The sequence below is a fragment of the Panthera onca genome, chromosome B1 (assembly GCF_046562875.1).
Source record: "Panthera onca isolate mPanOnc1 chromosome B1, mPanOnc1 haplotype 2, whole genome shotgun sequence".
NCBI lineage: Eukaryota > Metazoa > Chordata > Mammalia > Carnivora > Felidae > Panthera > Panthera onca.
The window spans coordinates 150669089-150692361 of NC_138342.1; the positions used below are offsets into that span (position 1 = coordinate 150669089).

The window sequence follows — 23273 nt, forward strand, 5'->3', positions numbered from 1 at the left end:
GAAAGTTTTAAATAAGTTGATGTAATAGTCATTGAAAGTATTAGAAACTAAATTGTACATCTGAAACTAATACTACACTGTATCTTAACTAACTGGAATTTAAATAAAAGCTTGAAAAAAAGAAAAAGTATGAGAAACATTTTGAGTCAATGAAAAGGGAAACTGGTGAGGAAGGCTAGGGCAAAACATCGCTCCCCTGAACAGTATAAAATAAAAAGGAAAATGGAACCAACTGTCGGCCGTACGTAGTGCAAAGTGACTTAAGCTATCAAATTTTAAATGTGCGACAATCATCTCTATCGAGAGAGTGATGCATTTGGCTATGCTGTTTGATATGATACATAAAGTGTTTGATTCCGGTAACTTCTGTCGCTCTGAGTCCATGATCATAAATCAACTTTCTGTAGGCTGGTAAAGAGAACTCACATTCAGTAAGTTATCATTGCAGCATTTCCTTCAGTTCTAGATTGAAAAATCAATGCCATGGAGAATGCATTTGCTTGAGGTCTGTTGATAAAACCACATTTCTGAGGCTGAGAACCAGACCCAGAACCAACAAATTCATCATGGTAATAAATGCTACCCTGGGAACACTGTTCCAAAGGCATTGGATTTCAACTAATCTAATCTGAGCTTGACCTCACTCAAGAGTTTTTCATTTTTCTGGCTTATTATTGACAAGGGCCATAATCTTTTTTGAATGGCATTTGGAAAATACTGTGTATTATTTTCTTTGTTGAAGATTAAGGGAAGGAGAAAATATGTATATATATTTTGAGGTATGTAGTAAAAACAAATCTCTCCAAAGTGAAATGAAATGAATAACTGAATTCCTTCATAAATATGATTACCTACATTTTTAGAGGAAACCCGTAATGAAGCTGCTAAATTTCAATAACACAAAAATGGACACATATTAAAAATGGCGTATATAATTTTTGAGAATTTTAGAGATGCAATAAATGATCTCATGGCCTCAGGACTGAAAATGACATTTGCTTTGGAAGATACTCACTGCAGAGCGATGTGATATGAGAGTGTGCAGGTATATACACACAGCTACTCTGTTTTGCCCTTTTTATTATCCTCTTAGTAAGAGCAGCGGCCTTGATAAACTTTTCTAGATGTGTCCACTCTTCTGTGCTTTTTCTCCGGCTGCCCCCAACAGAAGCACAAGCCGATTCATTGCAAATCTGGTGCTGGTCAGAGTGTCTCTCTCCTCAGGTTGCCTAATTCACAGCTCAGAAGAGATGACTCCTCTGAAATCATTTAACGTGAAAGCATTCTTTGTTCATGTTTTGCTTCGATAAAAATTGGCAAATATGCATTATATTAAATTATTACAAAGGTAGTCTTCAGGTGTCTCTCATACCCTCAAACCTTCACTATGCTTTCGTTGGAAGAAATTCCTTTTGCCTGAACTCTTTCAGACAGGCTTTTACATAAGACAGTAAAGTCTGGCATTGCTTTCTTTTGCAGTTAAACACCAAAGCAAAACTACACATTGCATTTACCATCTAATAACTAACCATGTTCAGTGGCTTGGTTTTAGCTGATCATTGTATTTTTAAACATAAGCACATAAGTAAGCATAAAAGGGTGGGTTAAGTCAGATCACAACCTTTCAACTTAATTTAAAAACTTGATTATAAAATTGGGTCAAGCCGATGGCTAAGAAGTATTTTCCAAAAGTGAAAAATTATTTCATTTTTCAAAAAACACTTCACCTTAATTCTTAAAAACCAACCAACCAACGAAGAAAACAGCACGTAACCTGAGATCCTACAATTCTTGTTTATCTTCATTTTTAAAACAAATCCGGGAGGAGAGACATTAGTAAAGAGGTTGGCTTAAAAAGGTTCCCTTTGGGTTGATGGGGGGTGCGAGGGAGGGGAGGGTGGGTGATGGGTATTGAGGAAGGCACCATTTGGGATGAGCACAGGGTGTTGTATGGAAACCAATTTGACAATAAATTTCATATATTGAAAAAAAAGAAAAAAAAAGAAACATTAAAAAAAAAAAAAGGTTCCCTTTGGAAAGCATCAACAGCTCACATATTGAAAAAGTGAGTAGCCACTTGCAAAGAGAGTGAAAACCGTATCTCAGGGACGTGCGTCCCCAGAACTTACATATTTCTGATTCAGACTTTTAAACTGTCAATACCCAAAAGACAACGCCACTGACGTGTACCTGACACTAGGTTTGCCAGTTAATTTCTTCCCGGGAGAGTGGTTTTGGGCGACAGAGTGGCGTCCGGGCTTCCCAGGTTGTTGCACTGACAAACTGCAGCGGTGGTAAAGTCAAGGAGCCTGACAAAATCTCATTAATCATTTTAAATTAAATCCAACCTTCCTGTCCGACCATGCCGAGAAGAAAGCCTTTTTCTTTTCTTTTCTTTTCTTTTTTTTAAGCAAATGAAAATTTTCCCGGTAAAGATTTGGTATCTTTCTCTTGTTGGTCTTTAATTCGATGAGACAAAAATAATATAAAACAATCCACTTTTCTAAGCTTGAAAACAAAACATTTGTCCAGAAATGATTTAACAGATCAACCAAGTGTCTTTTAAAAATAAAACAAATTTTGAGTAAAAATACATGGAAACATTTTGAGGGGAAACTATACTAGTTGACTTAGGGACACCATTTATCTTTATCTTCTGGACAGTTCAATGAATTTCTTTAGTTCTATCTAAAATATATGATCCTTAATACTATTTGAAAGAGGAAATAAGAAAAAAAAAGCATTATCCATATTTTGATATATTTTATTCCAGTCTTTTTCCATTCATAGATTTTTTCAGTGTTTTACACCGTAACTTAATGTGTGTGTGCGCGCACATATATATGAACACATATACATATAATTTCATATCCTTTTGGTATTCATCATTATTTATAATGCTTTCACATATTATTCATAAACATCATAGCTGCACAGTAATACACGGTAAGGATGTATTTTGGTCTACTTGACCAGTGGCTAGCATAGGTTCTGAGATATGCTGTGCACTCAAATATCTTCTAGTTATTTGTTTTAACAGCCCCAAGTTTTGGGCATTCCACAGTTAGCTCCTTTTTTTTTTTTTTTTCTTAAATTAAAAACAATGACAGAACTAATGGTGTAAGTACTGCCCTTTCCCTATTTTGGATTATTTCCTTAGGATGGCTTCCCACAGTGGACGTATTCAATTATGAATGCTTCCAAAGAAAGTAGGCAGTGAACAGCGTTATTTAAGAAGTTCACTTTAAACACAGGAAAACAGACTCCAATTACAATAAACAAGTTATTATTTTAAATGTTGACTTTTGAATAAGCTTACTCTCATGGAGCACCGTATTTATACTATTGTAAAAAATGTCAAAGCTCTGTGTAGGCAAGTTCAATGACTTAAACTCTTGAAGTTGAAAAAAAAAAGACAATCGTATTGCAATTCATTGAAATATTTAAAATTAGAAGCCCTCTAGAAATGAATATATATCTAGAATACATAGTTGAATTTGTGGTTTTAAATACTTTGAAGAGATCTAATATATTCCAATTTATAAATTGCATAAAACTGAAAGCTCCAAATATCTATTTGTTAAACGGGCATAGCAAAGCCATCTTTTTATATGCTTATGTAGAAACTAAACCAGATCTAAGATAATTCAGTTGGATTTATTGAGGAACTGTTCTGGGCCAAGGTCTGTGTTAGGTACTGAGGGAGATATAAGAATCAAATTTCCACTTGCAAGAATTGTCTCTGGAGGGGAAAGAGTCTAAGAGGACTTTGAGGGACAAATAACATTTCAACAGGTAAATGTGAGGGAGAGGTTACACGCTTTCCAGAAGAAAACAGAGCAAAATTAATGGAAAGGTGAAAATACAGGGTTCATCGAGATTAGAGAGTGTTAAAATGTACTTACGAAAAATCCTGTTGATGATAAATTTGGAGGACTCAAAGGTTTTAAGCATTTTTTCCTTGCCTTCCTTTCTTAAAAAAAAAAAAAAATCTGTATATTAGAAAACATAACTGGTGATTGTGTGTAGGAAAAATGCACTAGCAGTACCCCGTTGATATGGTGTGTTCCGGGCTTGAAACGGCACAGCCCTTAGTGGGGATGGAAGGTGTAGACAGGCCTGAGTTGCAGTGGACCATATGTACTCTTGTGGGTTTCAGAAGAGCTCAGATTACACACCAGGCAAGAGGATATTTGGTCAGAGACCATATAAAAGCCATTAGCACTGCTACTAACTAAAGAGCTCAGCCTCAAGTGGAAAAGGTGGACTCAAAGAGGCTTGAGTGTAGATGGGAAAAAAAAAACTACTTGGTTGGGCTGCACCAAACGCAAGCTCAACAACTTTCTTGAAACTCCACTGCCCTAGCTCTTGGGATACCATTCTTCTCTGGTCCTTCTATCGTCTTCACAAACTCTCTTTTCCTCTACCAAAACCTATAATGCCATTTTTCCAAATGCTTCTCTCTACTCAAACTTCTTAGACTTTTCTCCAATACTTCACTTCGAACACATTTTACATGCTAATATGACCCCCAAACATATCCAGCCCTGAGTTTTTGAAACTCTAGTCTTATTCTCCAGCTGCGATCAACATTCTATTGATGCTTTCAAATACAAAATATCCAAAAGTTGGGATCCTCATCTGTTCCATTTCATTCCACTGGTTGCTTCTCTTAGCAGCTACACCTTTGATAGCGGACAGCCAGACCCTTAAATCAAAAATCTTCCTCCAAAATCACTAAATCCTGTCAATTTTCAGTATTTTTTAAATTTATTCCTTCATCTTTTCTAAATCCTCTGCCACTTACCTAGTTCAGGCCTTATAATAGAAAGGTAGTATTTGAGAGCTTTGATGAATAACTTCTATTTGAGGTGGATCTTAGATGATGAGTAGGGGAACTTTAGATATAGAGGGGAGAGAAGGATATCTCAGAAAGAACAGCTTGTAAAAGGCAAAGAAAGACCAGACCCCATTTGAGGAATGTTGGAGATGAGGCTTTAAAAAAAGATAACCTGAGGCCAGGTTGTACAGAAGTTTTGTAGAAACGGAGACACTCAAAGACTTTAAACAGATGTACCATAAGGAGTTTGTGTTTTACAAAGGTAAACTTGTTTTATCAGAAAGAAGGTCCACCAGTTCCCAACTTCACGCACTTGGAAATACGTGGGGAACATTATTTGTACGTCACAATTACTGAGGGATGGAACTGGCATCTAGCAGGCAAAATCCAGGAATGTTGATGTCTTTCCTATGCTATAGGGAGCAGTCTCCCATAATGAATATCCTTCCCCAAAAGCCAGTGGGACTTCCCCTGGAAAACACTGAATTTCTAATTGAGTTAAGCATTCAGTAAACATTTCTTATGATAGTTTTTCTTTACTAGAGCATAAACATACTTATGTTTTAAAATGCCAGGGATAAATCCTTATTCAGTAAGTATAGAAGAAAAAAGGCACCAAGGTGGCTCAGTTGGTTAAGCGTCCAACTTTTGATTTTGGCTCAGGTCATGATCTCATGGTTCATGCTGGGCCTGGAGCCTGTTTAAGATTCTCCCTCTCCCTCTGCCCCTTCCCTGCTTGTGTTCTCCATCAATAATAACATCATTTTTAAAAGGATTAAAAAGTATTGAAAAGAATACTGCCCAATCAAAGAGGGTTCTACTTCAAATGATGGCCAAATAGCTCTTCCTTGAACAGATAAAACCACAAACTCTGGACAAAATATGGAAATCCACTACCTGAAAGTTATGGAAAGCAATCCAATACAGGCTGATCCTACAGAGCAGAGAATGCTTGGAAGATGGCGGCATTGGATGAGTTTTCCCATTTTTATACTTTCTGTATGAGGGTGAGTCCCCAGTCTGCCCAATAGCCTATGGTTTCACTGACTTGAAGAACCAGGGGACAGAGTTTGGGGCAACAGCAGTTGCTAGAAAATTACGAAAGAAATAATGGCAAGAAAAGAACCAGAGAGGGCCCTGATTTGTGTGTAGGAACTGTGCCCCAAACTCTGGCTTCTCTCTGAAGTCTGTACAGACAAAAAAAGATGCCAGGTTAAAGAAATAAACTGATATCCAAGCTGCCACCAACTTCAGGGGAATGAGAGCTTGCAACTGAGCTCTGCAAGTTAACTCCCAGCTTAAAAAAAAAAAAAAGTTATTTGGAGAAATGTATCATAATCCAGGGTTTCACCATATTTTATTCACCGTGTCCAGGACAAAAACTAAATTACTAACATATTGAACAAACAGGAAAATACAATCTATTCTCAAAAGAAGAGACAGTCAAAAGGATGAAATGAGCAGATAAAGATTTAAAGCTGCTATTTAACTATGTTCAAGGTTGTAAGGGAAGATGTGCTTGTAGTAAACGAAGACAGGAAATCTCGGTACAGAAATGTAAATTATAAAAAACCAGAAGGAATTTCTAGAACCAAGAAACATCATGATTAAGAGAAAAAAAGTTGATTGAATGGGCTTCAAAGAAGGACGATTACAGAAGAGTCAGTGACCTAGAATATAGATCAAGAGAAATAATCCAGTTGGAGAGGAAAAAAAAGATAAAAAATCTGTGAGATGATATCAAAAGTTCTAGCACATGTGTAAAGGAGAGGAAAGAGAAAATGAGGCAGAAAAATATGTGACAAAACAAAACTGTGAGAGGAAAATGGCATTATTATACACACAGGGAGAAAACACGTTGAATACATTGACTTTTTTTTTTTTTAATGTTTACTTATTATTGAGAGACAGAGAGAGACAGATCACGAGCACTGGAGGGGCAGAGAGAGGGGGAGACACAGAATCAGAAGCAGGGTCCAGGCTCTGTATAAGCTGTCAGCACAGAGCCTGGCGCGGGTCTCGGACCCACAAACCGCGAGATCATGTCCTGAGCCCAAGTCGGTGCCCCTACACTGACTTCTTAATGGAAACAGAGGAAACCAGAAGACAGTAGAGGAATAGCTTTAAAGTATCAAAGGGGGCAGGGGAAGAAACTGTCAACACAGAATTATATATTCAGCAAAAGCGTTCTTCAAAAAGAAAAACAAAATAAAGGCATTTTCATGTAAAAGAAAACTATGATAAATTGGCAGGAGATCTGAACTGTAATAGATGTTAAAATTTTTCAGGCTGACATAAATGATACTACAAGGAAACTTAGATTTTCGGGATGGAATAAAAGCATTCGAAATGACAATGTGTGTAAATATGAAGGAGGGTTTTTTTTTTGTTTAAAATGCATACGACTACTCAAAGCAAACTATCATATTGTGGAGTTTATAACATACACTCTATGTAACACATATGACAACTGTAAGACAACAAATGGAAGAATGGGGTAAACACTGTATGTGGTTACAAGGTTTTTATACTTTATGTGAAGGGTGCAAATATTACCTATAAACAGGTTGCATAAAGTTGCTTATCTTGATACATGCTTGGTTTACTCACGTATATGCATTTATGAAGATTCATGGATTCATGTCCCTAAGATTTATACATTTGATTGAATGTAAATTTTACCTATAAAGAAAAAACTTTAAACAAGGTAGCTCTCTAGCTAACAATATACAAGTTGAAGGCTTAAGGAATGAAGTGTACTGATGTCTGAAACTTGGGATTACTTGTATCAAAACAATAAGATGGGTTGATTGATGGACAGGGGGATGTACAAATATGTGGTGAAGTGAGTACAATTACAATGTACTTGTAGAATCTACACAGTGGTTATACAGGCATTTTATGCATCTTTTTTATACGTTCGAAAAATTTCAAAGAAAATGTTAAAAAAAAAAAAAAAAGAATATTGCCGGCCTACATTTATAATCAGGTAATCAGGTCAGGGTGGAGAAAATAAACCAGGAAAAGGGAAAAAGTTGGGAAATGGAAGATACAAAAAAGAAGAAGAAGAAATAGAAGGAAAGAAAAGAGAGAGTAAAGCTAAAACAGAGATGTAGAAAGGACCTAATGGTAAGGGAGAGTTGGGGATAGAAAAAAAAAAAAAGACAAGATGGGGGAGCTAGAGAGGGCAAGATGCCTGCCATTCACTGGAAAATAGAAACAATAATGTTATCATTAGTGTCTTTAGAAACTTTTCCATACATTAGTTTTGAAGTTAAAATTAGAAAGGATTGTCATGGAGTTTGAAATTATGCACATGTGAAAATGTAGATACTTGCCTCAAGATCTGAGAACTTGTTTACTCCCAGTCTAAAAGTCCCTTTGACTTCTGACATCGTTTGATCACCTTATGTCGTGTCGCTGAAAATTCTGTAGGACATCACTGTAGTTGAGATGTTACCAGACCGCTATTTACTTAGGATCAGATCTCTAAAGAAGCCAGGATTGTACACCTCCAGCCCAAGTTTCTGCCCCTCCAAGCTCCCCCCCCACCCCCCAGACTAGAGTTCAACCCATCACATAATGTCTCATTTCAAAGCTGATGCTTTTCACTTAGCACTTAGTATTTCCAGGAAACTTCTGACTTACCATATAAATATACTAGTCTTTACCATTTCAATACCAAGTGGTTCATAATTAAATGATTATTAGTTAAGCTATTCTTCATACATTTGCTCTCCACGAAGCTGTATTTTTCCTTTTGTTACTAGTCATGTAACATCTATGAAGGCAGGGTCCATGTCTAGGTATCACTACTACCTAGCACAGTGTTTAATACACGGAAGGCCCTTGGTAAATATTTATTGAATGAATGAATGAATGAATGAATGAATAAAGAACCTTTATTCATTCACAACATCCCTTACTCAACTGGTTCTAAACACAAATCATCAAGTTAAGAGAATGGTAAAATTTGACAAATGACATCAGATAGATATAAGTTCTAATAACATTCTGTTCCTATGTATGTAAATCTTAGATTTAATACATTTTGCTATCTCAAATGGCTTAAAGGACTTATTGAGACAAGTCTAAAACATGACAAATGAGGAAACTTTTAAAAATGGAAAGTCAAGTGATGAATTTATATTATAAAAATAAGTGCCTGTTTTGCTTGTTACTAGCAACAAAACAATAAATACTCTTTTCAAAGTTCAAAGGAAAGACAAACTGGTATTGGTTTTCATCCAAGTCAGATCCAACTTTTATGAAGACAGTAAAAAGCTCAGATCAGAATCAAATAAATTTCAGAACTCAGTTTGAGAGAAAAGGAAAGGCTTTAGTTAAAATCTTTACAATAAAATAATTATGATTATAAATCTCTTTCATTAAATATGTACACATTACATGGTATTTTTAAAAAGAATGAAAACGAATAGTTTTTCAAGCAAATCTAATGCACAAATATACCATCCCTTGGAGTATAATGTCAGTTTAACATTCTTAAACAGCTGTGTCAGACAATGGCTCTGCTTTGTGCAAAACATGATAAGCAAAATTAAGAAAAATTCTGCAAAATCCTTTAGCTCCCCAAGGAAATTACTAAAAAAGAAAAGAGTAAAAGGAAAAAAAAAGGTATACACTCAAGCTTGATTGTATACAGAGGCCAGGATGACCAGCACTAATGTAACCCCCATAACTGCTAAATAAGTCCTTGGGTAACTTTAGTTTGAAGTTAATAGTGGAAGTCCTAGCCATTGTGCTTTTACGCAGCCACGTGGCCAATAAGGTAGATGTTGTCATAAAGATGCCCTACAAAATCTTCACTAATGTTTTGAGCAGCACGACGGGTATTTCGAATAAATTCTCTTTTTGACATCTTATTCTTCACGTGAGGGCTAGTGAGGTCAATGGAAAGTAGAATCAAAGAGTAGCACAGTACATAGACAGCATCTGGAATTAAAAAGAAACACCTCAAATTATTAGCTGCTTTGGAAAATGTGGTCCCCAAGGCACCCTATAATGCAAAACTTGTCACCATTTAAAGAAATCAAGATTAGAATGTAAATTTCTAGGGAAAAAGATTGCTAAACCTGAGCAGCAGGAGACAATAACAAGATGACTTTATATGCCCAAGGCAGTATTTGATGCTTCCTATCAAAAAAGTAACAAGCCTCAAGATACTTGCTAGTATTATTTGCTACAAGTACTTGCTACTACTATAGTGTTTTTATTACAGAATCCTGCAATCTTAAGAAAGCTAAGTTAAATAGTACGCCTTGTAAAAGCATTTTCACCAAATTTCATGATGGGTGAATGTTTTGTAATCGCCACTTAATAAGATAAGCATGATAAAGTCGTTGATATGAAGAGATAAATAAAGCTCAGTCAAATGAAAAAATATGCAGGATACTTGGCCTATACTGCACACACACACAGACATATACTCAGACACAGATGATAAAGATTCGTTATATTAAAATTAAATTTTAGTAGAAAAGTTCTAGGTGTTACCTATGTAACATGTGAACTATGAAAAGCTTTAAAAATGATTTCTCAAGTTTTTAGTTAAATTAATAATAATATGCAATGCTCAGGCCAGAATCATTTTAAAGAATTTATACCTAAGTCTCATTTTCTTTCTAAAACTGTATGTTTAGGGGCGCCTGGGTGGCTCAGTCAGGTAAGCATCCGACTCTTGGTCTCGGCTCAGGTCATGATCTCATAGTTCGTGAGTTCAAGCCTGCTTCGGGCTCCGCGTTGACAAATGAGGAGTCTGCATGAGATTCTCTCTCTCTCCCTCTCTCTCTGCCTCTCCCCTGCTTGCTTGCTCTCTCTCTCTCAAAATAAATAAATAAACTTAAAAAAATAAAATGATATGTTTACTACATATGAAGGACAGTTATAACAAACTATTCCTCTAAGCTCACATAAATGTAGTGTTCTGTATATTTAGTGATTGCTACAAGTACTAAGAGAAGTTATTTATAATTACTCAAACTATCTTTCCCCATGGTGAGAAAAAATGTCTCATATACTACTATTTTTACCTGGAGGCAGGAAGGGAGATGGAAGGAATTCACTATATTTATTCTTACCAGGACTAAGGCCAAGTTCTCGCATTAAATCGGGGTTGCAAGCACAGAATCTATGTGAGAACTTTGTTATGAGAGTTTCAAGATACTCCCCACGCTCTTCGGGGGCATGGATATGACGAAAAAATTCTCTCAGTGCATTGGGCAAGAATTGATTTCTAAAATTATGCAATGTTACAAGGTCATCCAAGACATCTCTCCTAGTGGAAAAAGAAAAAGATACAGCTTTAATTACCATCTCTCTACTAAGAAAATGATAAGCACTCATAAATCATCATCTGTTTGGATGAAAATACTTTGTTACTGATTATGAGATCAGCTAATCCTACAAAGTAATACATAATCCTTAAAATTAAAAAATCCGATTATGATTACTTAAGACACTAATTTTAAAATCTTTTGTGAATGGGTTATTATAAAGCAACTGAAACTAGAAATTCTAATTATACAATGAAGAAAAAATAAATTTAGCAACATTAGAAGGGACAGCTTCTTTTCAAGCATCTTCTTGACTAAATCCAAATAAGAACAAAATTCTTTATGCTTTTAACTATGAAAATGATTAAGAGTTTTCACTTTCCATACCAGTCCACACCACCAGAGGTGACTACTATTTATGTGGACTTAAAAATGTCAACATGTACTATATATTTTTCTAGTATTTGCTTTTCCTAGTTCATATGGTATATTGTGAACAGCTTTCTATATCTTTCTATATCTTTACACACAGATCTAAAGCATTCTTTTTAATGGCTCCACAGTACCCTTCTTTCTACTTATGAACACTTAGATTATTTACAACTATATAAATACTTGTGTAAGTATATGTGTGTACATATATAATTATAAGTATTTTTTATCAATGGCATTCTAATAGTCACACTTTGGTATAATATGCTTCAACTCTTGTTGAACTCAATCATGATTGTATGATTATCATCTTTAATTTCTATCAATTGTTTATGGTAGGGGTAAGCAAATTATAGCTAGTGGTCCAAATAGGGCCCACTAACCTGTTTTGTAAACAAAATTTTATTAGAACAAAGCCATGTTCGTCAGGCTCCATGCTGACAGCTCAGAGCCTGGAACCTGCTTTGGATTCTGTGTCTCCCTCTCTCTCTGCCCCTTTCCCACTTGTGCTCGCTCGCTCTCTCTCTCTCTCAAAAATAAATAAAAAAACATTTAAAAAAAAAGCCATCGGTTCACATACTGTTTGTCTGCTTTTAGGCTGCAATGGTAGTTATAAATAGCTGCGAGAGAAATTTCTCAACTAGATGACTGCTATGCGGTATAGTTTTTAAAGAAAAGCTTAACTCATCAAAAACGTTACTTAGCTAATTCTAAAGAAGACTTAATTTTTTTTTTTTTTTACCTTTCATCAAGATAGATTCTCAGTTTTTTCCAATTTAGTGTTCTTGTACAGAAGATAAACTTTGCTATTTCCTTTGGTGAATCATCTAGGATACCCTTGGACATAAAGTAGTTCACTCCCTATGGCAGAAAGACAAGTTTACATAAATAAAGTCGGTCTTTATTTATAAATTTTAACAATCAGGCAATAGCAGAACAATAGCCATAAATTCTTTCCAGCATTAATAGACTTTTTATAGCTTTAACATGCAAAATACAAGCTAGAACTTGAACTGAAAAACTATTACTTGTGGTTGATAGTTTACATGCAATGAAAAGTAGGAAATTCAAAGTTAAGACTCCCAAAGAAATCCTAATTCAATTTTCTGGCTCATGTTAGTTAAAACTAACTTTACGGAAATATGGCGTAAATGGTGGGGGCAAGGGGAAACTACGCTATAGACTTTAAGCCTTTTAACAAACACTTCCACTGCCTAACAGAAAACATGATTTCTTAAAGACATGCTCTAATACACTATTCAAGGGAATAACTTGAGATAAGATTCTACAAACCGAAAACCAAAAATTAAAAAAAAAAAACACATTATTCAACTTAAAGTAGGCACAATTCCAGGTGGGTTTAGGGTCTGTACACATAGTTTGGCTTTAAGCATTGCTACATTCTACAAGAATTTAGCTTCAATACATAGTGAGGCAAAATACAATAAAACAAAACAGTTTCAATGGTTTTTCATAGGATTTATCTTTGAATTTCCTTTTCCCTGCATGCAAAGTTTTCCAGAGAAGCATTATCCACAGTCTGTACCTATTTTAGATTTAAATCAACAACAACAAAACATCAACAAAAAAATAGAACACTGAAGCCAATGTTCTCTCATGTATGTGGAGGTCACATTCAAATAAATACCTTATGTGGATTTGAATGTGCAGTTATTGAAATAAAAGGCAGGTGTGTTTATTTCAACTCGTAGTTATCCAGATACATGCGTTCCCATGAATACTTATGTCTGGATAATAGCACACTGTGTGCAGTTAATTAGTAGAGAAAATGATGTATTATATACACACAACATACTGTTTTCACACATAAATTCCTTCAGCATTTCTTCCCTTTTACAAACACTTACATATAGTACTCAGAAATATTGCACCCATTAAGAATTCAAAAAGTTGAAGGAATTTTTATAAAAGACTCTTCAAAATAAAAAGTCTCATAAAATTTTTATATTAAAAAAATTAAAAAGCAATTTGATACCATGAGGTAATGCTTTTGAAAGGTTATAATTATCTGTAAGTTGTAATTCAAACAAAAGATTTTTTAATATAAAACTAAGTTTATGAGCCATCAGGATAATATCCTAATGGCAATGTTATCAGTTTCTCATGTGAATTTTAATAGTAAAAGGCAGTGCTAAAGCACCGATTTAAAGAAATGTATATAAAAGCAGAATCTAACATGAGATGTTCGTGTCAACTCAATTGTAAGCCACATTTCAGACTGCATCGTAGATACACGGCTAGGAAATGTAACATGGTCAAGATGGAAAGCCCAAGAATTTGGAATGAAGCTCTCGGCAGTTATCTGAGGGGCAGGAACTAAAGAAATATTAATGCTTGTTCCATCCTTTCCTCCATTAGTTTGAATAATCGAGAGTTGACTGTATGTTTTAAATGATCTATTTAGCAAAAGTTTCCAGGTTTGATTTCTTTCCAAAATTCCTCCACTTAAAAGAATAGCAATTTTTCAGAAGTATTACCAGTGCTTAATTTTAATCTAAGTGATTCAAAGAGGAATGCCAACTAAATATTATGTAATAGGTTCTTTATTTATACCTACTTGTAAGCCAATATTTAGGACATGTAAAACTAGTTCTTTTTAAAATGATATAAAATATTAAAAAACACTGCATGATCCATTAAATAGTACATAATTCTCTAATTATATGATATGTGCATTTTAACATCAGTTAATGCTTCTTAGTTATAAATGAACATTGGTATTTACCTCATGTGAGATCCTAAAAATATGCTGTTGACAATTTCCTTTTTTAAGGAACACATGTTTTAAGAATGTTGAAGTCTCCAAAATCAACCATATACAGAGGAGTAGGCATGAACTCAGTCAGTTTTAAACCGAAGCCTGAAAACTAGGGACACAACCTGAAATAAGCCAACTCTGTTGGTTTTATGAGGAGAGGAGGCATCAGTTTTCAAGCCTGGGATTCCTCTGGAAAGGAAGATTACTTTAGAAGGGCTATCAGACTGAAGGGTCAAGGGATGTGAAATGGGAAAAGGCATGAGACAGATTATAATTTTCTTCAATAAGCAAGCTAGCAACCATTCGAATTCCTATCTTATTATGTAAGCATGGAACCACAAAAGAAAACATAGTATGAGACCTGTTGAATAACTGTACATTTGTTTAATAAGTGGTATAACTATTTTTTTTTTTATTTTCAATATAGTTTTAGAAGAATGGTACAGAAGAGTTCCCTTCAGACCACATAGCATGTTAGTTACTTTTCAGGACTAGAGCTCTCAGCAGGTTGAGCTATGTATGTGGTGTCTCACAAAGCAAATCATGAACATTAATGTTAGTTTATATTAACATAGTTTCCAGAAAAAAAAAAAGAAGTCTGTAGCTCACTACTGTCTACATAATTCACTATAAAAGTGTCTGATTCTGGATGTCACATTTTATGGGCCATATTGATAAACTAGAACTTATCTGGATAAAGGAAATCAAGACCTGATAAGATTGTTGAAGGGTCTAGAAGTCCTGTTAGATAATGAAGAGTTGAGGCATCTAGGGATATTAGGCCTAAAAAAGATACTTAGGAAAGAAGTTTAAGATTAAGACACCTGAAAGGCTTTATCATAAGGAAAAAAGATAGACCCTGTAATTTCAGTGAAGATCTTAAGCTGATGAAAGTTATAGAACGTCTTCCCAGAATAATGCACACACACATTTTAAAACATTTTGTTTTAAAAGAGAGAAAGTGTGTTTGTGTGAAAGAGAAAAAGGGACAGGGACAGAGAGAGAGGAAGACAGAGGATCAGAAGCAGCTTCTGAGCTGTCAGCACAGAGCCCTATGTGGGGCTTGAACTCACAAACTGTGAGATCATGACCTGAGCCAAAGTCAAATGCGTAACCCACTGAGCCACTCAGAAGCCCATATATGTATGTATGTACGTATACGTACATACATACATATATATATGTATTTATGCCTGAAGCCCATCTAAGAACTTCAGGTTAGAAATCCTATTTTAGATGATGTAGGAGTATGGTTACTAAATGTCAGTAATAAGGAGGCAGGCTTGTGCCATGTAAGGAAGATCGTGCTTCTGAGCTATAGCTGTTCAAGGCTAATAGTTTGTCATTTGGTTAATTTAATTTTTGTTGCTGTATAACTCAAAGATAAATCATGACGGAGTCAGTCCTTTCATGAATTGGCTCCATAGCATAAAGGGAAGTTTCTGTCATCTGGAAGAAAACTATTGACCAAAATGGATTTTATTTAATGAATGGTATTAAAGGAAAGTTACAGTGGGATGCCTGGATGGCTCAGTCGGTTAAGCCTCTGACTTCAGCTCAGGTCATGATCTCGTAGTTTGTGGGTTCAAGCCCTGCGTCAGGTTCTGTGCTAACAGCTCAGAGCCTGGAGCCTGCTTCAGATTCTGTGTCTCCCCTTCTCTCTGCCCCTCCCATGATCATGCTCTGTCTCTGTCTGTCTCTCAATAATAAATAAACGTTAAAAAAAATTTTTAAAGGAAAGTTACAGGGGGATAAATAAAATTCTTATTATGAAGATAGATTGCATATAGACATTAGGATTCATATTTCTCCAGAAAATCATAAACATAAATAATATTCATATTACAAATCCTAAATTCCTTCGTAATGTGATTTCTTTTAAAGTATCCATTTAACTTTAAATTTAAATATAAAGATGAATACCCAGAGACTAGTTTGTAAAACTGACATATGTATGTCTGTGTGTATGTGTATATATTCATATAGATAGCTATGCATCTTCTTTAAAAGCATTTCTGAAACACCGAATCAAAACAAACCTATTAAAATTACATCTTCATTTACATCTACATCTTCATTTACAATGTATTAAGCAAATGGTAAATATGCAAGGTATTCAGTGACAGACACTGAAAAGTATGAAAGTTTTGCATTAAGCAAATTTAAAGTTTATCTGGGGAGATGAGACAGGTACACAAATAACCACACTAGGCATGTGTGACAAATCAATGACACAAGACAGTCAACTAAGGCCTAAATGAACTGGTATGAAAAATAAGCATTTCAGTAGTTCAATTAAACAAAAAATCACTGTAGGAAAGGGTATTTGAATCATGTTTCCTGGAATATCTACTCTGAAGGAATGGTAGGGGTTTACATAGCCCAGAATGAGAAGAACACAGGAGAGGAATATTTTAGTCGATATTCTATCATATGAGCCAAAGCATTAGAAGATTAAAAAAAAAAAATCAGACTATTTTCAATTTTTTTTTTAACGTTTTTATTTATTTTTGAGACAGAGAGAGACAGAGCATGAACAGGGGAGGGTCAGCGAGAGGGAGACACAGAATCTGAAACAGGCTCCAGGCTCTGAGCTGTCAGCACAGAGCCTGACGCGGGGCTTGAACTCACGGACCGCAAGATCATGACCTGAGCCGAAGTCGGCTGCTTAACCAACTGAGCCATCCAGGCGCCCCAAAATCAGACTATTTTCAAAAAAACAGGCGAACTATCTTGGACTTCAGAGCAAGTCTGGAATCAGACTATAGGAGAAATGGGGCTGAGTTTTAGGGTATAAAGTGTATTTTCTACCCTATATGTAACTGGAAGCCTCTGAAGACTTTAACATTATGAAGCAATGGCCTGCAATATAAATTTGACAGTAATATAAATAAGTAATAAAATGGAAATTAGACAGTAGGCTACTACAATTGTCCAGGCTTAAACATGTGGAAAAAGCAACAGAAATGCAAAGGAAATATTCTATTCTAAAATCATATGTATATATATACATATATATATATACACATATATACACACATATATATGTGTGTATATATACACACACATATATGCATATATATACACATATATATACAAAATCCATGTGCTATATATATAAAAATGAGAAGTGAGAGCACATGGAACCATGCGCCAATGAATAATGAAAAGTGAAAGATAAAGGTAACTGATGTTTCTGGCTTAGATGAAAAGGGAAATGCCTGACAGGGGTAAAAAAACAAAGCAAAAAACTCCACAGTTTATAGACGGTGCTGAATTAAAGGAAAGAGTAATGAGTGTGGACTTTGAAATGTTGAATTTCAGGTGATGATAGGTACAACTAGAAAGGCAGAGGAAGCAGTTGGCAATGTAATAAGATAATGAAAAAAGTGAGTGAGGGTTGAAGGTACAGATTAAGGATCCTGAATAAGAAGAATCGGTAAAGGAGTAGGTAATGAATAACGCAGGGATACAATAATGTCCCGGGGGTAAAAGTCTTTGAAATGTAAAGAAAGGGGTATACAGTGCAATTCCATAGTACAGAAAGAGAAAGAGCCTAGTTGTTCCAAGAGAGACCAAATCATCGCCCTGCCATTTCATGATCTTGTGAACATAATTTACGCAAACTTTTGGAACCTCGGTTTCCTAATCAGTAAAAATCTTATTTAAGTGGCTATTGTGAAGATTTGAAAGTGTCTGGCATAAAACAAGGCTGGTTTCCTTTTTCTTTTAGGGAGCTCAAAGAGATGAACACGTGGAAAGAGGGTAATGGATTTGGTGACAGGGAGAAAAGAAAGAGAAAGTAGTACCTTTCAAAGTCTCTTTCCTCAGAGTAATGGGGATTCAAGTCTAAGAAGAAAGCTAAGGAATGAGCTCAAGGTAAAGAAACTGATAGCCCACTCACCTGATAAATTTATTAGTATAAAGATGGGAAAAATAAACGGCAACATTAAAGGTCAATAAGGGAGACACGGTTTTTCAAGAAAATCTTGACCCATGCACGTCGAAGAAGAAAGAAAGAAAGAGAACCAGCAGAGTGAGTAAAAGATTGACGTAAGGAGCAGGAGGAGATAATGGGAGTAGCAAGGTAGAGAAAAGGGGAGCAGGGGAAAGGACTGAAAAAAGTTACAACTCGCCATGCTGGCCGAGGTCTAAACACTCCCCACTGGAGGAAACAAGAATCCCTGCAGAGGAGGACCGGCCTGAGGGATAGAGCGGACGTAACACAGCTGCGGAGTACACACAACATGCTCCGGAGACACTTCCTGAAGCGCCAGGCCCTGGACATCGTACGGTGTCTTCTTCATAAAACCATTACTCTCAGCAGCAGGAAACATAACAGCTTTCCTAACATGCAGAAGAAGAGACCTAGACAAAATGCCAAGATGGAGGAATTTATCCCAAAAGAAAGAACAAGAAATGGTCACAGCCAGGGATCTAATTGAAACAGATCCAAGTAACATGCCTCATCCAGGATTTAAAGTAACAGTCATAAGATTGCTAGCTGGCCTTGAGAAAAGCACAGAAGACATCAGGGAGTCCCTTACCACAGTGATAAAAGAGCTTAAAACCAGGCCGAAGTAAAAAATACGGTAACCGAAATTCGAAACCAACGGGAGACAAAGACCATAAAGATGGAAAAAGCAAAGGAACAAAAAAGTGAGACAGAAGATAGAATAATGGGAAATAACGAAGCTGATCAGAAGAAGGAAAGAAAAATCTTGGACCAAAAGCAGACACAGGGAGTTGATAATGCTTTCTGAGCCTGGAGGACAGGGCAGTAGTAATGGCTAGGAGACAGGTTACGTTAAGAAAGTGATAAAGGCAAAAAGCAGAGTGCATGTTGGTTTTCTTCTTCGGGTGGACGAACCATCTAGAAAGAGTTGGAAAAGAGAGCTGAATTGGATCTCCCAGTGAAGTGCTGAAGATGTCTATCTACAACGGTTCAGGCACAACAGGGAATAAACAAAAGGAGCACCAGGCGGCAGCGAGAACCCAGGTGACATGAATGTCAATTCATGTTACGTTTTCTTTAATAGAACGCATGTTTACAGCAATCCAAGAGAGAACAATTAAGAAATTTTGTAGACAGCACAGAGTATGTCACTAAAAATGGTTATACAAATGACAGCCCCAAGATTTACACAGTCAAATTAGAGTAGTGAGCTGTTTTGATGTAATTTGTTTAGGAGGCAAACAAACAATTCAAGAAATCATGAATAGACAGCTTATGCCAGTATTAAGAAGGAATTCAAAATGAGGAAAACGATGTGTTGGGGCTTAGTCACCTATGTAATTTATCTATGTTATGACTGTAAGAATGGCTCTTTTCACAGAATTCATTTTAAGATACCTTTACTTTGTTTCATTTCTTCTATTACATCGATACCCACGTTTTCTCTCCCCTTTTAATAAAGCCTTACTTATCGATTAAAGTCATTATCCATGGTGTACTTCAAAAGCCAAATCTACCATACTTATGTTCAGGGTCAGAAATCATACATTTAGGAACAGAGTGAATTCTAAAACACTAGGTATGCAAAGCCAAATGCAAAAGAATCAACTCTTGTTACACACCTAAAACTGACTTAAAAAAATTATAAAGTCTTAATTTAAAAAACCAAACACTGACTACTGGTACCGACAGTACTGGCTATTTGCATAGACGCTTGGCAGAAACATCGTGTAGCAGCCTGTATCAATAAAAACAATCGTGTTGGGGAGCCTGGGTGGCTCAGTCGGTTGAGCGCCGACTTTGGCTCAGGTCACGATCTCGCGGTCCGTGAGTTCGAGCCCCGCATCGTGCCCCTGTGCTGACAGCTCAGAGCCTGGAGCCTGTTTCAGATTCTGTGTCTCCCTCTCTCTGACCCTCCCCCATTCATGCTCTGTCTCTCTCTGTCTCAAAAATAAATAAACGTTAAAAAAAAAATTAAAAAAAACAAACAATTGTGTATATAGCAAAATTGTGACAAAGTAAGGGGTACCCTTGTATCCTTCAGAACAGCCTAATAAAGAAATTTAGAAAAAAGATGGGTTCTAGCTAATTTTGCTCAAATTTGCCTTTGCTCAAATTTGCCATGGCTACTACTTTTCAGGCAATAAATCTGCCCTTACAGCATAATATAATGCTAATATAATTATATAATGGAAAGCAAAACGGACACTGCATTTAATTTTTTTAGAGGACTTTATTAGAGGACTTTTAAAATACTGATCCTTAAATTTTAACAATAAATTTTTATAAGACAGAAGAGTTCAATCTAGATTTCTACTTTTTCTTTCAGTAAGAATTGACATAATAATATTCATATATGCATTTTAACCTCAGTGAAACGAGCAATTGAAATGTCATCGTTTTGCATTAAAAGTAATGTAAAAATTGAGATACAAAAACTATTATGGATGGTTATTTTCTGATAGTAAAAATAATTAGTTCAGAGGGGCAGCCCTCCATAGGTCACATGGAGTATCCCACTGTCTTGCTAGAAAACAGCAACAATGGTTCAGACGACTGCTCTGATATTATTTCTTCTTTTTTTACAGTACTTTCAGGATCACTGAAGCAAAATATAAAACCTACTAATTTTTGTTCAATCAGCAGTTCTCACTCTCCATATTTAATCAGAGAATATGTATTCACTTTATAATTAAGGGGGAAAAAACCCACATAGAACTTGAACAGGTGAGATTCATTTGGGCATATATACTGTTCAAGTAATAAATCAACACGGTGCTTTTTAGCTGCAGCAAAATAAATGCAGAAGATTACCTAATGAGCACATTTTAAGACTAGGTATCAATGTTTTTATTGTGTCATTTCACTTCATTTTACCCACTAACTTTTGCAGTGTTTTCTTCTGGAAGTATCCACACCACTCTCCTCTGTTGTAACACTGACTTACCACATGTACTTTAGAAATGTAATGTTATTTCATTTATTCATTAAAATTTAGTCTATTTATACATATTATAATCATTATTCCTAATCTAGTTACTAGATTCAAAGACTAAAGTAAAAACTAGGCTCAAGTTGTTAAAGTTGTCCTATATGAAAAGATTATAAGAGTAGTAAATGAAGTTTACCTCTTACTGAGGTGCCTGTAAGTAGGCTATTCACAGAAAGCCTCTGTGTGACTTAGCTATAAATAAGAGGAAAGGAGGTAATGACAACTGGGAAAGAAATGTGAAGATAATTTTGATGTCAGTTTGAAATCTGAACTGCAGATTTGTCTTATCTCTTCCCTAGGAAAAACAGAGCACACATTGTCCATGCTTATGTGGAGGAAGTGATAGGCGTGAAGAGAAAATGCTGATATATTGCAGCCAATTCCTTACTGAAATTGCTCAGAATAAAAGATTCTAGAGAATAGTGAAGAATCATACTATTCATTTTTTTAAGTATGGAATATGGAATGAAACTGGATTGGATTTCAGCTTCCTGGAACAAATTTATGGAGGACTTTTCCATACATCGAAGTGCACAATGTTGATGAACTGCTAAGAATAGTCATATATATATACCCTAAATTATTTGCAGCCAAAAGATGTCAAAAGGAAATCTTACATAAAGGAGGGGCAGTTCAAAGAAAATCAAAACAAAAACGGAAAATACTTCTAATGGAGTCCAGGGAAAATGGAGGAGAAATGTAAGACAGATCGTTGCGCTTCTTTTTCATAGGAGAGAAAGCAATGACATCAGACAAAATAACATAAATGTCATTATCTAGGTTTTAAATAACAATTAAAAGTTCCTATTAATTAATTCTAATACACTCAAACAGAAAAAGAATCACACTGAGTTCTCCAAAAGTATCACTCTCATGACAGGGATAAGTAAATAAGGTGAAGAACATGAAGGTAATTCTTAAATGATAAATAAGTACTAATAGCTAATATTATTGACAAGTTGCTGGTAGCTGACGTAAGCTTCAGCTTTTGGGAAAAGCCCCTTCTTTCATGAAACTGTTTGTAAATCAGAAAAAGAAAGCATTCTAATCAAAATCTGGAAATAAAACTCTATTAGATTAAGGTACAATCAATAACAACTCAAACTAATGAGAAAGTGATCCATTTGAATACTAACGTTGGCTAATTTAAATCCCCACTTTATAAAAATTACATGTAAATATTGCATTCGCAGTAATATATGTGTGTATATGTATATATTTAAATGACAAACTCCACTTTGGTAAATAAGAAGCACTTTTCTCATATTACCTAGATTCTCACATGTACATTTATAAATATATTTTGACGGCTCTGAAACAATTTTGAAATACACATTAAGAAAAACCTCGTATCTTAAGAGTAGACAAGCAGAGAAGCAAGCTGGAATTTAAATGGTACTTTTATTGCCAGCACATGTGTGTACTTACTCATGTAAGTAAAGTATCTATTCATCACGATATTCAGCCACGACACATGTTTTAATTTAAACATAATTTTGGACACCTAATTATTGTTTAAAATGTCCTAAAAAAACCATTACACTAAGTATCACCACTGGCACAAAGGTTACTGTACATGCAAAAGATTGTTCATCCCATACTAGGAAATGATATTAAAGGCAAATGGTATTACCATTTAAAGCTAGGAGATGTTGGTGTGACCAATACATACATTATGAAGGGCCATTACTCAGGTGTCAAATATCTATCTACTAGAATCCAAAAGTTCCAAGAGAGGAAGAACCTCACAGTTTACAGCAGTATTTGGCTCCTGACAGTGTAAGTTGTTATGGTTGTACCTCTAGTATAAATGAAACCTACATTTTGGGAAGCACTTAGAGGCAGTATTTAACATTTATTATTTCATTTAATATTCACAGTAACACCATGACATATGTAATATTATTGTCCCCATTTTACGTACGGGGAAACTGGAGTGCAGACATTAAATAATTTGCCAAGGTCAAAGTCATATAATTAGT

General features: G+C 35.4%; 1 protein-coding gene across 1 annotated transcript in view; it reads right to left on the minus strand.

Annotated features, from left to right (window-relative positions):
• Positions 1-3047: 3047 nt before the first annotated feature.
• FBXO8 (F-box protein 8) overlaps positions 3048-23273 on the minus strand; it is a 51228-nt gene continuing 31002 nt past the window's right edge. Inside the window, exons 4-6 of the mRNA XM_060653764.3 lie at positions 12308-12426; positions 10939-11135; positions 3048-9793 (exon numbers count right to left, since the gene is read on the minus strand). Of these exons, the coding sequence (XP_060509747.1) occupies positions 9606-9793; positions 10939-11135; positions 12308-12426 (504 nt within the window). The 3' untranslated portion in view covers positions 3048-9605. The remainder of the gene's footprint in view (positions 9794-10938; positions 11136-12307; positions 12427-23273) is intronic.